Source organism: Callithrix jacchus, chromosome X (assembly GCF_049354715.1).
Source record: "Callithrix jacchus isolate 240 chromosome X, calJac240_pri, whole genome shotgun sequence".
Taxonomy (NCBI): domain Eukaryota; kingdom Metazoa; phylum Chordata; class Mammalia; order Primates; family Cebidae; genus Callithrix; species Callithrix jacchus.
The window spans coordinates 149,590,380-149,605,952 of NC_133524.1; the positions used below are offsets into that span (position 1 = coordinate 149,590,380).

Consider the following 15,573-nt stretch of genomic DNA (forward strand, 5'->3'; position numbering starts at 1 on the left):
GGGAAAGAATTCCCCTTGTTTTCTTCAATTCCCCATAATTATGTCCCAAGCAAGACCTCACTCAAATGGATGCAAGCAAGAGGATGCAGTTACTAGCCACGTGTGATGTGGGATGGTTATCGTGACAGCAGCTATCTCCCAGGTGAGGTTCAAGTGAATACAGCAGAGTCGTGACTAGCATTCTTTCTTTCTTTCTTTTTTTGTAGAGATCAGTTTTTGCCATCTTTCCCAGGCCAGTCTCGAACTCCTGGGCTTGAGGGATCAGTGTTCTTTTTATTAAAAGGGATAAGCCTTCCAGAAATACCAGTTTCAATGCTAGATATATATTTGCAAAGAGAAGGGTGGAAAGTAAGTCTACTTTCATGAACCGACCACATCCAGAATCAGTCTCATTACTCCTCCCCCAGTCATGCCCGCTGGACCCTTCTTGATGAATGTTCTGCTGCCAGAACCATGATCTACCTGGATCCTCCCCTTCATTTCCCACCTGCAACCCACCACCAAGACCTGTCCACTTGACTCCCAAAGAGCTCCTAGGAGCACCTTCATGTCTCCCTGTCCCCAGGATGGAGCCATAGGTTGAGCTTCCCTTGAAACTCTGCTTTCCACAGTCTTGCTTCAAGACAGAGCACGTGACCCACCCTGTGTGGCCCAGAAAAGCAGAGACAGCTTCCTTTTGTGAGGCCCACCAAGGTTTCCCCTACCCTCAATTCTGGTCTGGTTCCAGACACCCCAATTCCCAGCAGCCAGCCCCAGCTCAGCATCCACACTGGACAAGGATGCTCTCTGGCTAAAACCCCTTCGATGGCTCCCCACTGCTCCTAGACTACAGTTCCAGCTCCTTCCCCTGCCAGGCTTGGTCTGGCCTGTTCCTCTTGCCACCGGCATTAACTCAGCACCGCCCCTGGGCCTGAGAAGCCCTCACAGCACCCGACCCAGCTCCCTCGACATCACCTCACATCCGCACCACCTTTTGCCTTTGGCTAAACCAGTCCTTTCTCTCTCCCAGCCCACTGCCTAGTGACCCAAACTGCCTTCCTCATATGGGTCTTGGAGGGATGAAGGAGGGACGTTGCCTCTGCCTGACCTGGGGGCTCCCCCTCTCGCCCCTATCACAGATGGGGCAGGACCTCTCCCCTAAGGTTGGACTTTCCCATGGCAGGATTTGCAGGGTGTGGGGTGGGGGCAGTGGTGGAAAGGAATGGATTTGGAAAGTCTGCCCAAGTGCTAAAGGAACCAGGGGAGCCTAATGGATGTCTAAAGATGGGGCCGTGGCTCCCCCTGCTGACGGGAGGCTATATTGCACCCTGTGTCAAGGCAGCCCAGAGGTGGCTTGAGCTCCAAGCTGAAGCTATGTGGCCACGTGCCTGGACTGGAAGAGCTGGCCGTTCCTGAGTTAATGCCGGTTTCTTCTGGAAGGCTGGCTCTGGCACTCTTGCTCACGGCTCCCAGACCCACGAAGACCATTCTTATCATCCCCATAAAACCACCCCTCCAACAGAGGGCCTCCTCCTGGAGGGCAGGTCCCTCTTCTGATAGGCCCAGGCAGTGCCCAGCACCTGGCACAGAGTAGAGGCGCAGTTCGCATCTGACCAAAACAAGAGCAAGTAGGTTTCGTGGACTCCAGTGTGAACACAGAGAAGATGGGAAGCAGGGCCCACAGCAGGGGTGCCCCCAGGCAACAGGGCCCCAGGTACAGGTGAGGGGAGGTGGGACAGGTCTTGGAGGCAAGGAGGCTGAGGCACTGGCTGACTGAGGTCCCCTGTGGGGCCCAAAGTCTGGGGCAAAGGATGACCTGACAGTGGCTGTGGTGATGGAGGAGGAGGCTGCCCACCCACATCCAGCCTGCTGTTGCTGGTGTAAGCCAGGCCCCCTGGCTCCAAGCCAGAACCCCACTGCAGCCTTCAGCCCCAAGACCCAGGCCAGCCTCGATTTGGGCCTCACTGCGTAGCTTTAGGGCCCGAAGTCTGCTGTGATGTGAGAGAGTAGAGGTTTGGGTGGCAGGGTCTCTTTGGTTTCCTTCCCACAAGTAACCAGATCCCCTCCGCACCTGCCGCACGCCCAGCTCACCACGAGCCCATTGCTCTATCTTTATTGGTTTGGGGAAAACTGGAGGGGGCTGGAAGGCCACGACCATGACACGAGCAGGATCACCTACACTCAACGAAGCACAGAACAGCGTGCAGGAAAGACAGCTCCTGAGGCCCGCCTGCCAGCGCCTCCCCATCTTTCAGTGGGGTGGAGGCAGGGGCAGGCGAGGTCAAAGAGGAGGGGAGCCGCTGTCCCCAGGCAGGGCAGAGCCTGGGGACAGACTTCGGAGTGCCCCATTCCCACCCCAGCGCCATGCAGCACACCCTCGAATTCAAACTCCAGGGGGAGAGGTTGGGGGAGGGGACTAAAAGTGTCCAAGGGAAGGAAATCTAGGGGTCGGTTGCTTGGCCTTGACATCTGCCTGAGGGGGAGAAGCCGAGGGAAAGGGGGTAGTCAGGAGCCAGCTTGTCGGACCTGTACCCCCAGCCCTGCCTCAGTCAAGGCCTTGCCTAACATCGGGCACCACTAGCTGTCCTTGTCCTTCTGCCTCTCCTGGGGCCCTGGCTCCTCCCTCTGTGCCCTCTGCCCTCAGCTCTCTGGCCCATGGGGCCACCCCAGTTAGCTCTTGGCCACACACACCTGGGCATCACCACTTGGGGGTCTGGCCAGCACGGAGGCCTGAGCAGCTGTGGCGGGCCGTGCGCTGCTCAGAGGCCCCCTCGCCCTCTGGGCTCTGGCCCAGCTTCCGGATGTGGCGCAGGAATGAGGTGGCATTGAAGGCTCACTGCCAGAAAAGAGGGATATCAGGCCAGGCTCAGGCCCCAAGACTGTGAAGATGGCAGTGGCCACTGCGCCGCCACGGTGATCATGCTACATCTGGGGTGTGGCGGGCCACCGCTCTGGGTCTCTCTCCACACTGACCTTCCAGTGAGTCCGGGCAAAGTTCTTCTGGATCTGCTCACTGACTGAGCCTAAGATGTCCCTGTCGAAGGCTGTGTCCCCAGAGATCCTGGGGAAAGGCTGAAGGTCAGTGGAGGGAGCCTCCCTTCGGTGCAGTCACCCTGGCCCTGGGACAGCTTGGCTCCCACTCACCAAAGGTGCTGCAGGGCCTGCTAGCAGGTGAACCTCTTCTGCGGGTCTCTCTCCAGAAGGTGCCGGATGAAGTCTTTGGCTACAGTAGGGAGGCCAGGTCAGCCCGTCAGGTCCCCACTCCCTTGCATCATCCCCAAGCATGGGCCAGAAAGGAGAGTCAAACTCATAGCTGGCCCTCAGGATCTGGCTGAAGAGCTCAGGGTCACTCTCGTCGTAGAAGGGGGGGGTACCCACACAGCCTGGCACCACAAACGAATCACCCAGCTGTCCCACCCTCCCCAATCCAGCAAGGGCAGGCACGCAGGAGACAAGCGTTCCCAGCGGTCACTCACAGGACGTAGGAGATGACACCCAGGGCCCACACATCTACAGCCTTCCTGTAGGGCTTCTGCTCCAAGAGCTCTGGGACTGGGGGCCAGAGACAGACAGACGCATGCACAGGCACACACGCAGCCCTGCCGCTAAGTGCCGCTGGCTCGGCCCACTCAAGCCCAGGGAAAATGGGCACAACAGCCTTCCTGGCTGTCTAGGATCCCCCAGGCCCCCCACTCCCAGCAAGCCTCAGGATGCCATTCCTCACCCACATATCCAGGGGTCCCACAGGCAGTGCCTAGCACGTTGCCAGCTTGGATTTTGGAGAGTCCAAAGTCGGAGATCATGATCTTGGAGTCCTCGAAGGGCGTGGCATAGAGGAGGTTTTCAGGCTGTGACACACGGGCACCGCAAAAGGGCCAGGTCAGTCCTGACACGGTGCCGGTGCTGAGACAGGATGGGGACTGGGTACTCTCAGTTTCCCCAGAGCCTTAGCGGAGGTGACCAAGAAAGGCCCCAGCTGTGCTCCCAGGGAAACAAAGGCAGGGCCAGGTGGGCAGGTAGGAGAGCAGGGCTCGGAGGCCCGGCTAGGCACCTTGAGGTCCCGGTGCACGATGCCCAGGCTGTGCAGGTAGGAGATGGCGCCGAGAACCTGACCCACCAGATGGCTGGCATCCTTCTCGGTGTAGGAGCCACGCTCCATGATGCGGTCAAACAGCTCGCCACCTGTCACCCTGGGGGCGCCAGGGGTTTGGCTGACCCAGCCACTCAGCCTGGCCTTTAGCCCCACTCACTGCCCAGCCCCTGCCTGGCTCCCACAGCCTGCCCAAGTCCTCCTCACAGTTCCATGGCCAGGTAGAGGTGGGAAGGGCTCTCATGGACATCCTCCAGAGCCACGATGTTGGGATGACTGATCCCGCAATGGCCAGCAGAGTCAAGGGGGGCTCTGTCCTGGGGCCCCAGAGAAAGCCTCCTTCCTCTTTTATTCCTCCCGCCCCTGTGCCTATTGCCTAACCCATGCCACCCCTGCCCAGTCCAGGAAAGCAGAGCCGCAGCCTGAGCCCCTTGGGACACAGATTTCTAAAGCCCATTTGGAAAAGCACAGATCAATATCAACCCGCTCCCTTTGCCACAGGGACGTGCAGGCCGGGAGAGAGGAGGAGAACTGCTCCAGGCCTCCCAAAGGTTGGTGGCCAGGCCTGGACTAGAGCCAGGATCTCCTTGCACCCCACCCCCCACCCCGCATCAACCTATGCCCCATCCCAGGGCCCCATGAGGTGCGCACCTACGGAGCACTGCTATCTCGTTCTCCACCAGGGCCTCCTTGCTCCTTGCACTTGAGGGCCACGAGATGTGCAGAGCCCTGCTCCTGGGCCAGGACCACCTCGGAGAAGGTACCCCTGCCGCAGAGGCGGGAAGGAATTGGGAAAGGTGAAAATGAGGGGGAAGAGAGGAGAGGCAGGAGGGAGAGGGAGGGGAGCGGGGAGGCTCCCTGTGAAGGAGATGAGGCCCTACCTGGCCCTGCGCCACACACCCCCGCTAGTCACACATGCCACCTCATTCACTCATTCACACACCCATACATATTCACACAAACCATCTCATGCCCACTGCCGTAGTCACACACACACACACATGCCATCTCACACAGGTATTCACACACAACCACACACGCGAGCACACTCACGAGCCGAGCCTCTCTCAGATGTCATAGATGCCTTCTGTTTCTTCAGCAACAGCATGTCTGCAGAGGCAGGGGAGAGGTGATGTGGGCCCTGGCGAGGGCAGCTTCCTCCTCCACCCCCTGCCAGGCAGAACTCAGCGTCAGGCAGCGCTCAAACCTCCCTGCCCCTATCCAGGTCACACCCCCAGACACCTCCCACAGAGGCGAGGCCACCACACACACGCCTCCATATCCCAGGCCCACAGCTGCGGTCCCACCTCCCTCCAGCCCTGCACCCCGACACGACCAGCACCTGGACGCCGCCTCTCTGCCTCCACACATCCGGCAGATTTCCAGAAGGCTCCATGCTCACCCACGCCGTTCCCTCCCCCATCCACAGCGCCCACGCCCCCACCCCCGCCTAGACCCGCCATCCATTGCATAGCGCCCACAGGCACCCGCTGCCCAAGCAACCAAGCCGCCGGGGATGCACCTGCGACCTCCGCGCAGCCACCTGCCAAGACCACGGCCACCCACGCCGCTGCAGACGCAGCCCGGACCTCGGCGCCGCAGAGCAGGGGGACCTGGCAACCTGGGCCGCCAGCGTCCCGAGCTGCGTGGACGGAGCGTGTGCGGGCGGGGGACGCACCGGGCGTGACAGGTGTGCAGCGGGCGCGCAGGGCTGCGGCGGTCGTGGACCGGACCCGGTGCGCCCCTGCCTCGCGCGTCCCCGCACCCCGGAGCAGGTGCGGACCTGGAGCGGGTGCCGCAGTGTCGCTCCGCGCAGTGGCCGCTGCGCCGAGCCCCCCGCCCGCGCCCCGCCGGCTCCGCCTCCTCCGCGCACGCCCCCGCGGGCGGCCGGAGCAGGCAGTGGCCCAACGCAGCCGCGGCGCTGCAGGGCACCTTGTAAGGTGATCGCGGGGCTCCGGCTAGCCGCCGGCCTCCGCCGCCCGGCCGTCTGCTCGCTTGTGCCGCCTCCCGGAGCTCCGGCCTCCGCGCAGCCTGATTGGGCCGGCCCCAGGGCCTTTGCACCACCGGCGGCTGCCTCCAGAGAGCTCTTCGGCCACAGGTCGGCAAGGCTCTCTGCCTTCCAGTCTCTGCTTTCACCGCCTCTCAGAGGAGACACCGACCAGGCCACTTGCCCTACACAGCCTCCATCCCTAGCTCCGGGACCCTGCAACCCTGCACTACCGCTCTGTCCCCCTGGGCTCCCAGCAGTCACTGGGCTCCCTCTGGCCCATCCTCCTCCATCCCTTCCCCAGCCACACTGGCCACCTGACTGGCCCTAACCTTTGCTCCCCTGCGTGGAATGTTCTTCACTCAGATATCTGCCTACCTTGGCTCCTCAATGCATCAGATCTCGGCTCAAATGTCCCCTCCTCAAACGGGCCTGCCTGTCTTCTTCACTTGGTCTTCCTCACCAAAGCGTCTGCTCCCAGAGTGTGTCTGCGGACCAAGCTAAGACAAGCTTAACAAGTGCAGGCGCACTGAATTCAATTCTAAATCAACACTGACTGCACCCCCTCGCTGCCCCATCCAGCCTCATGAGGTTCTGGTACCTCCCCAGGGTCTGTGCTCCACAGTCCTGCAGGCCACCCTCAGCAATTTCTTTTCTTTCTTTCTTTTTTTTTTTTTGAGTCAAAGTCTCACTCTGTGGCCCAGGCTGGAATGCAGTGGCGTGATCTCGGCTCACAGCAACCTCCACCTCCCAGGTTTAAGTGATTCTCCTGCCTCAGCCTCCTGAGTAGATGGGATTACAGGCGTGCCACTATGCCCAGCTAATGTTTGTATTTTTAGTAGTGACGGGGTTTCACCATGTTGGTCAGGCTGGTCCTGACCTTGTGATCTGCCTGCCTCAGCCTCCCAAAGTGCTGGGATTACAGGCATGAGCCACTGCGCCCAGCCTAGGACATGACAGATAAGAGCTTTTCAGATCCATTCAGGGGACACATGACACAAAAGTTAACTTAAGGCCAGGCGCAGTGGCTCGCACCTGTAATCCCAGCCCTTTACGAGGCCAAGAAGGGAGTATCACTGGAGCTCAGGAGTTTGAGGCCAGCCTGCGCAACATGGTAAAACCCCATCTCTACAAAAAATACAAAAATTGGCTGGGTGTGGTGGTGCACACCTGTAGTCCCAGCTACTCGAGAGGCTGAGGTGGGAGGATTACTTGGGCCTCAGAAGTGAAGGTTGCAGCGAGATCACACCACTGCACTCCAGTCTGGGTAAGAAAGCGAGATTGTGTCTCAAGAAAAAAACACCTCAAAATGGATCACAAACCTAAACATAAAATGCCAAAGTATAAAACTCATAAAACTTCCAGAAGAAAACAGATGAGAAAGTTTGTGTTACCTCAGGCTTGACAATACATTTTTAGATGCAATATGGAAAACACGATCCATGAAAGGAAAAATGATAAATTGTGCTGTAACAAAATTTAAATGTTTGCTCTGCAAACACTAGTAGGAGGATGAAAAGAGAAGCCACAAGCCGGGGAAAGAAACTGATAAACTGAGATCCACAATATAAAAAGAAGTCTCAAAACTCAGTAAGAGGCTGGGCATGGTGGCTCCCGCCTGTAATCCCTGTACTTTGGGAGGCCAAGGCGGGCAGATCACCTGAGGTCAGGAGTTCCAGACCAGCTTGGCCAACATGGCAAAACCCCGGCTTTACCAAAAGGTACAAAAATAAGCTGAACCCAGGAGGCATAGGTTGCAGTGAGCTGAGATTGCACCACTGCACTCCAGCCTGGGCCACAGAGTAAAACTCTGTTCCCCTCCCAAAAAAACTCAATAAGAAAACAACCCAATTTTAAAATGGGCAAAAGATCTGAACACATGCCTCTCCAATATCAGAGAATGTTTCACGTCAGACATCATTAAAGTCACCATTGCATACCTACTAGAATAATCAAAATACAAAACAATGACAATGTCTAATGCTGGTGAGGACACGTAGAGCAACGAAATGCCCATTCGTTGCTGGTGAGAATGCGACATGGTTCAGCCACCCTGAAAGGCGGCTGGCAGTTCCTTCCAAAGCTAAGTATACTCTTACCCATACAATTCAGCAATCATACTCCTTGGTATTTACCCAAATGATTTGAAAACTTATGTCCACACAAAAAACAGCACACACATATTTATAGCAGCCTTTTTTTAAAAAAGACCAGTGTGATGGTATATAGCAGTTTTATTGGCAATTGGCAAAAACCAGAAGCAATTAAGATGTTCCTCAGTGGGTGACAATGGAATACTAGTCAGTGATAAAGAGAGAAAAGCAATAAGTCACTTAAATGCATAATGCATAGTCAAAAGCCCGACAAAAGTCATACATAAATGTATGACTCCATTTATCTGACATTCCAGAAAAGGCTAAACAGACAAAAAAAGGCAGAAAGCAGATCCACGGTTGCTAGGGGCTGAAAGAGGGGGTCATGCTTGACTAGGGGCAGCACAGGGATTCTGTAGGGAGAACCCATAGCACTTTACAGCAGACAGAGGGAACTTAAAATAGGCAACTTTTCAAATAATCTTTTAGAAGTTTGGGAGATCACAAGACAGAATGCAGACGACAAAAGGCAATTAGAAATACACTAAACGTGGTCCAGGCGCGGTGGTGTCCCACCACTTTGGAGGGCCTAGGTGGGTGGATCACAAATTCTGGAGTTTGAGACCAGACTGAACAACATGGTGAAACCCCGTCTCTACTAAAAATAAAAAATTAGCCGGGCATGGTGGCCGGCGCCTGCAGTTCCAGCTACTTGGGAGGCGGAGGCAGGAGAAACATTTGAACCTGGGAGGCGCAGGTTGCAGTGAGCCGAGATCGCGCCATTGCACTCCAGCCTGGATGACAGGGTGAGACTCAATCTCACAAACAGAAAGGAAAGAAGAAAGAAAAAGAAAGACAGAGACAGAGGGAGAGAAAGAAAGAAAGAAAGAGAAAGAGAAAGAAAAGAAAGAAGAGAGAAAGGAAGAAAGGAGAGAAGAAAGAGAGAAAAGGAAAGAGAAAGAAAAAAGAAAGAGAAGAAAGAGAAAGGAAAGAGAAGAAAGAAGAGGAAAGAGAGAAAGAAGAAAGACAGAAAAAGAAAGAAAGAAAAGAAAAGAAAGAAAGAAAGAAAGAAAGAAAAGAAAGAAAGGAAAGAAAGGAAAGAAAGAAAGAAGAAAGAAAGAAAGAAGAAAGAAAGAAAGAAAGAAAGAAAGAAAGAAAGAAAGAAAGAAAGAAAGAAAGAAAGAAAGAAAGAAAGAAAGAAAGGTAGGTACAAAACAGCCTCACTGAAGGGGGTCAGGGAGAAAGGGGCTGATCTCAGCCACTCTGGAAATGAGTGGCGTCTGTGAGACTGGGCTCAAGCTTCCTAAGCTGAGACTATGGGCACACACCACCACACCCGGCTCATTTGTAAATTATTTGTAGAAATAATTTCAATTTTTTATTTTACAGATCTTGCTGTGTGGCCCAGACTGGAGTGCAGTGGCACAATCATAGCTCACTGCAGCCTCGACCTCTTAGGCTCAAGAGATCCTCCCACCTCAGCCTCCTGAGTAGCTGAGACTACAGGCATCCACCACCATGCCCCGCTAATTTTTTGTATTTTATTTGGGGGTCTCACCATCCTGGCCAGGCTGATCTCGAACTCCTGACCTCAGACGATCCACCCGCCTCAACTTCCCAAAGTGCTAGAATTACAGGCATGAGCCACCGTGCCTGGCCTAGGTTTCTCACTTTTAGAGTGGGAGGTTATAGACAAGCTAGAATGACCCAGATGGTGATGGATTCGAGTTGGAGACATCAGTGTGCACTCGCGTTGAATTTAATATGAATACTGATATATAAGTGTATCTTTTTATAGATGTTATGTTACTATATAAAATGGGTTTGTGTATGTATATATGTAAATACACATACATGGGTTAGGATATATTTAAAAGTCCTTGCAACAACACTCCAGGAACAATGGACACACCTGAACCCAGATCTTCATCTCCAATGCCATTCTCTCAAAAATGGCTCCCTAAAGAAGGGCTGGTTCTATGACTGGTTCAGGAAATATAAGGGATGAGCACAGAGCCAGATAGTAAGAAAGCACTCACACACACTCACACACTCCCACTCACACACACTCACACACACACTCCCACTCACACACACTCACACACACACTCCCACTCACACACACTCTCACACACACTCCCACTCACACACACTCACACACTCACACCCTCCCACTCACACACACTCACACTCACACACTCACACTCTCACACACTCCCACTCACACACACTCACACACTCACACCCTCCCATTCACACACACTCACACTCACACACTCACACTCACACACACTCTCACACACACTCCCACTCACACACACTCACACACACACTCACACACTCCCACTCACACACACACACTCCCACTCACACACACTCCCACTCTCACACACCCTCCCATTCACACACTCACACACACTCACACACTCCCACTCACACACACACTCACACACTCCCACTCACACACACACACTCCCACTCACACACACTCCCACTCTCACACACCCTCCCATTCACACACTCACACACACTCACACACTCCCACTCACACACACACTCACACACTCCCACTCACACACACTCCCACTCACACACACACTCACACACACTCTCCCACTCACACACACACTCACACACACATTCACCCTCCCATTCACACACTCACACACTCCCACTCACACACACTCACACACACACATACACACACTCACACACTCCCATTCACACACGCACTCACACTCACACACTCCCATTCACACTCACACTCCCATTCACACACACACACTCCCACACACACCCACTCACACCCACTCGTCACACCCCCCACTCACACCCACACCTTCACACACCCACTAACACACACGCTCCCACACACTGACACACTCCCACTCACACACCCACTCAACACACACTCCCACTCACATTCACTCACACACACTCCCACTCACACACCCACTCCAGTCACACCCCCCACTCACACACAACTTCAGACACCCACTAACACACACAAACCCACTCAGCCCCCACACACTCCCACACCTCACACACAACTCACACCCACACACCCACTCACACCCACACGCACTCACACACATACACACCCACTGACACACCCACTCCCACACACCCTCACACCCACTCACACATGTGCACACACCCACTGACACCCCCACTCACGCATACACCCACTCACACATCCACTCAGAGACACACCCACACACACACCGACACACACACTGATGGATGCAGTGAAGGAGGGACGTCAAAAGGGCACAGGCGGCCAGGTGTGGTGGCTAACGCCTGTAATTTCAGTACTTTGGGAGGCCAAGGAGGGCGGATCACCAGAGGTCAGGAGTTCGAGACCAGCGTGGCCAATATTGTGAAACTGTTTCTATCAAAAAATACAAAACTTACCCAGAACCCAGACATGGTAGTGGGCGCCTGTAGTCCCAGCTACTTGTGAGGCTGGGGTGGGAGAAATGCTTGAGCCCACGAGGTGGAGGTTGCAGTGAGCCGAGATCACACAAGTGCCCTCCAGCCTGGCAGACAGAGTGAGACCCTGTCTCAAAAAATAAAAAAAGGACGCAGGAGCCAACTGAAAGAGCCCCCAATGGTCCAAGATGGAACTTTTGAGCAAGAAAATAAAGAGTCGTGTTAGATTATAACCAAATATAAGGTACACGGCCACAAGTCCATACCATTATAAATAAATGATCACATAAATAAAGGCAGGAGAACAGACAATTCCACATCACTTGTGTAGACACTCCCCATCCAGGAGGTGGCCCCGCTCCCCAACCGGCTCTTCCGAAGAGCTCGGTAAAGAAAGGGGGAACAGTCAGATCCCAGTGGAGAGATCCGACAAACAGGACCCCAGCCAGTTGTCCAAGGGCCACATGGCCCTTGATGAGGAGGCGCTTCACCCCCGTGGTCTTCCTCCTGATCACCTCCCAGGCCCACCAAATCAGCAAAAGATTCCCAATGGAGGGCTGTCAGGGCCACCAAGAATAAGGAGTCTGAGCAACCGTCACAGCCAAGAGGAGCCTCAGGAAACAAGATGACTAAATGCAACATGTGGTCCTGACAGAAATCCAAGACAATGGGGTACAGCACGGGCTCTAGTTATTAACGATGCTGATTCATTGCAATAAATGAGCTGCCCTAAGGTAAGAGGCTAATAAGGCGGGAGATGAGGGAGGTGCTCCATGGAAACTGTTGGGACCCTCTCCACAGTTTCTCTGTACATCTAAAACTAGTGTAGAAGGTGGGGGTTGAAAAATTACCTATTGGGTAATAGTCAATAGACATTGACTATTCGGGCTGTAACCACTTAATGGGTTCATTTTGCCTGCTGCCCAGATAGATAGAGCCGATTTATCAAGGTAGGGTAATTACAATAAAGTTTTGTTTCTTTTTGTTTGAGACAGGGTCTCACTCTGTCACCCAGGCTGGAGTGCAGAGATCTCAGCTCTCTGCAACCTCTGCCTCACAGGTTCAAATGATTCTCCAGCTACAGAGTAGCTGGGACTACAGGCGGGCACCACTGCATCTGGCAATTTTTATATTTTTAGTAGGAAGAGGCTTTCACCACATTGGCCAGGCTGGTCTCGAATTCCTGACCTCAGGTGATCCACCCACCTTGGCCTCCCAAAGTGCTGGGATTACAGGTGTGAGCCACTGCACCTGGCCTGTTTTGTTTTGTTTTGAGGCAGGTTGTCACTCTCTCAGGCTGGAGTGCAGTGGTACAATCATGGCTCACTGCACCCTGGACCTCTTGAGCTCAACTGATCCTCTTGCCTCAGCCTCCCTAGAAGCTGGGACCACAGGCATGTGTCATCACTACAGCTAATTTTTAAATTTTTTGTAGAGACAAGGTCTATGTTGCGCAGGCTGGTCTTCAATGCCTGGGATCAAGTGATTTGCCCACCTGGGCCTCCCAAAGTGCTGGGATTACAAGTGTAAGTCACCAGGCCCAGCCAGGAAAGATGTTAATACTCGTAGAGGACACTGTAGTTTTATTATTACTCAAATCCATTGCCCTGAAAATTTGAAGGCTAGGAATTTTTTTTTTTTTTTAAGATGGAGTGTCACTCTGTTGCCCAGGCTGGAGTGCAGTGGCGTGATCTCAGCTCACTTCAACCTCCACCTCCCGGGTTCAAGACATTCTTCTGCCTCAGCCTGCTGAGTGGTCAGGATTTACAGGCGCCAGCCACCACGCCCAGCTAAGGACGGGGTTTCACCATGTTGGTCAGCGTGGTCTTGAAGTCCTGACCTCAGGATCCACCCACCTCAGCCTCCCAAAGTGCTAGGATCCCAGGTGTGAACCACTGCGTCCAGCAGGATTTTTGAAAATAGTTTGGCAGACAGGGGGCTAGGGAATTGGTGCCGTTGACCGGTTGGTTGGTGTAGAGCCATCTGGTAGTTAGAAACGCAAAAATCTGAAAACACATCTCAAAAAGCCAATCTGACAACAGTGATGTGATCTACAGGTGTAACTGAAGAAGTTACAAATCTCTCAACCTCTGAAACAGTGGCTGGTAATCTCTACTGTTTGCAGAATTCAGGCCCCTCTCATCCTCCTAATCTGGTGGGCTTTCATTAATTTTCCAAAGGCGGTTTCATCTTGGGAAGGTCTATTATCATTTAAACTATAAATTAAATTTCTCCCAAAGTTAGCTTGGCCCATGCCCAGGAAAGGAGGGCAAACGCAGATCTCTCACTGGCGTAGTTTTGTGACTGGGTCCGCTAAAAGCTCAGACTTCACCACCACAAAATATATGCATGTAACAAAGCACCTCTCACTCTAAAAAAGAAATCAATAAAATGAGTCTAATAAGTTTACACAAAATGTAAAAACCCAACCGAAGCTTCCTTCCTGCTGCACAGCTGCTGAGAAGGGCCATCTATGGCCATCTATGATCACTTCTCTAACACCCCTGTCTTCAGACCAGCTTCAGTCCCAGGCTGGGCCAGAGAAGGCCGTAGTGAGAAACTTTTTTTTTTTTTTCTTTTTTTTTGAGACGGAGTTTCACTCTTGCTATCCAGGCTGGAGCGCAATGGCGCAATCTCGGCTCACCGCAACCTCCGCCTCCTGGGTTCAGGCAATTCTCCTGCCTCAGCCTCCTGCGTAGCTAGGACTCCAGGCACACGCCACCATATCCAGCTAATTTTTTGTACTTTCAGTAGAGACGAGGTTTCACCATGTTGACCCGGATGGTCTCCATCTCTTGACGTCGTGATCCACCCGCATCGGCCTCCCAAAGTGCTGGGATTACAGGCTTGAGCCACCGCGGTCGGCCCGGTAGAGAGAAACTTCTGATGAGCAGTGTGACCCTGCCACGTCAAGGGTACCCGCCCACTGCCCCTGGTCGAAGCACAGGTGACACCGTCTGTCTCCCCCAACGACACACACCCCTTGAGGCTCCTCCTCGAAACCTGGGTGGGGACATGATCCCTCTCTAAGCCAGCAAGCTCAATCTGGCTTGGGCCGGAACTGCTTTTCTTCCTAAAGCTCGCCGGATGGCCGCCGGCTTAGCTTAACGGGATGAGCCATCTGGGGACTGCAGTGTCTAGGATCAGATCAGGGAGCATGAGGTTGAGGGGGGCACTCTACCTCCCAGGCCAGGACAATGACCCCTTCCTTCCACACCCTACCCCCAGGCTGCTCTTGGCTCCAGAAAATGCTAAACAAGCTGCTGAGCTGGCTCTTGCTGGGGAGGCCTGGGGGGTCCTGGGGAGAGGAACACTGGGTGGGTGGGGGTGGCAGCAGGGGCCTCAAAGCTGAGGTCTTTGGGGAAGGGTCTGTGCACCTGCCAGGCACCAGGGGGCAGCCTTGCCGTATTTCTGCTCCAGTCCCCTCAAGTCTGAAGCCCCTACCCACTCTCACCCCAGGCACCGTTGGGGTCCGCCAGGGTCGTTTACCCAGGCCCGTTGTTTGCCTTGGTGACAAAGTCGAGCCTAGCTCCTCAGGCAGCCAGGCTCCCCTCTGCCCCCTGTGGAGATACAGAGGCCTGTCGCCTGAAGAGCTGGTTCCGACCTCTAGATTCCAGGGTAGCCGGGAAGCTTTAGCCCCAGTGGGGCAGCGCTGGACAGAGCTGGAGGAAGGCGGGGGCAGCGGGAAGAGAAGGCGACAGCCTGTCAGGAGCTGGCAGAAAGAGAGAGAAGGGGAGGCGGAGGGCTGAGTGGGTCCGGAGGGCGTCTTCCTAGGGCTGGGAGGGGCTGGCCGGGAAGCCTAGGGCGAGGGGCGGCCCGAAGCCCCGCGGGGGACGCTGGCGGCCGCCCCAGGTAGCAGCCATCCTGCCCCCAGCTGGAGCGGCGTCTCCTCCTCGGGAGGAGGGCTGGGAGGAGGTGGGCGGAGTGACAAGGAGGGAGGGATGCGGGAGGGGGAGGGGGCCGGCCGGCCGTGGGGGTGGGGCGACAGTGAC

The 15,573-nt window shown here is 54.6% G+C and overlaps 1 protein-coding gene across 1 annotated transcript; it reads right to left on the minus strand.

Annotated features, from left to right (window-relative positions):
* Window positions 1–270: 270 nt before the first annotated feature.
* PNCK (pregnancy up-regulated nonubiquitous CaM kinase) lies at window positions 271–15,444 on the minus strand. Its single transcript, XM_078363062.1, is given in 20 exon segments — window positions 271–2,815; window positions 2,953–3,040; window positions 3,124–3,204; window positions 3,251–3,348; window positions 3,350–3,362; window positions 3,456–3,531; window positions 3,704–3,827; window positions 4,031–4,169; window positions 4,277–4,352; window positions 4,722–4,768; window positions 4,770–4,835; window positions 5,123–5,159; window positions 5,162–5,179; window positions 6,002–6,031; window positions 6,034–6,094; window positions 6,097–6,149; window positions 6,152–6,301; window positions 11,949–12,138; window positions 15,036–15,293; window positions 15,373–15,444. Coding segments are annotated over 20 exon segments (1,815 nt in total). The 3' UTR covers window positions 271–2,677.
* Window positions 15,445–15,573: the final 129 nt, after the last annotated feature.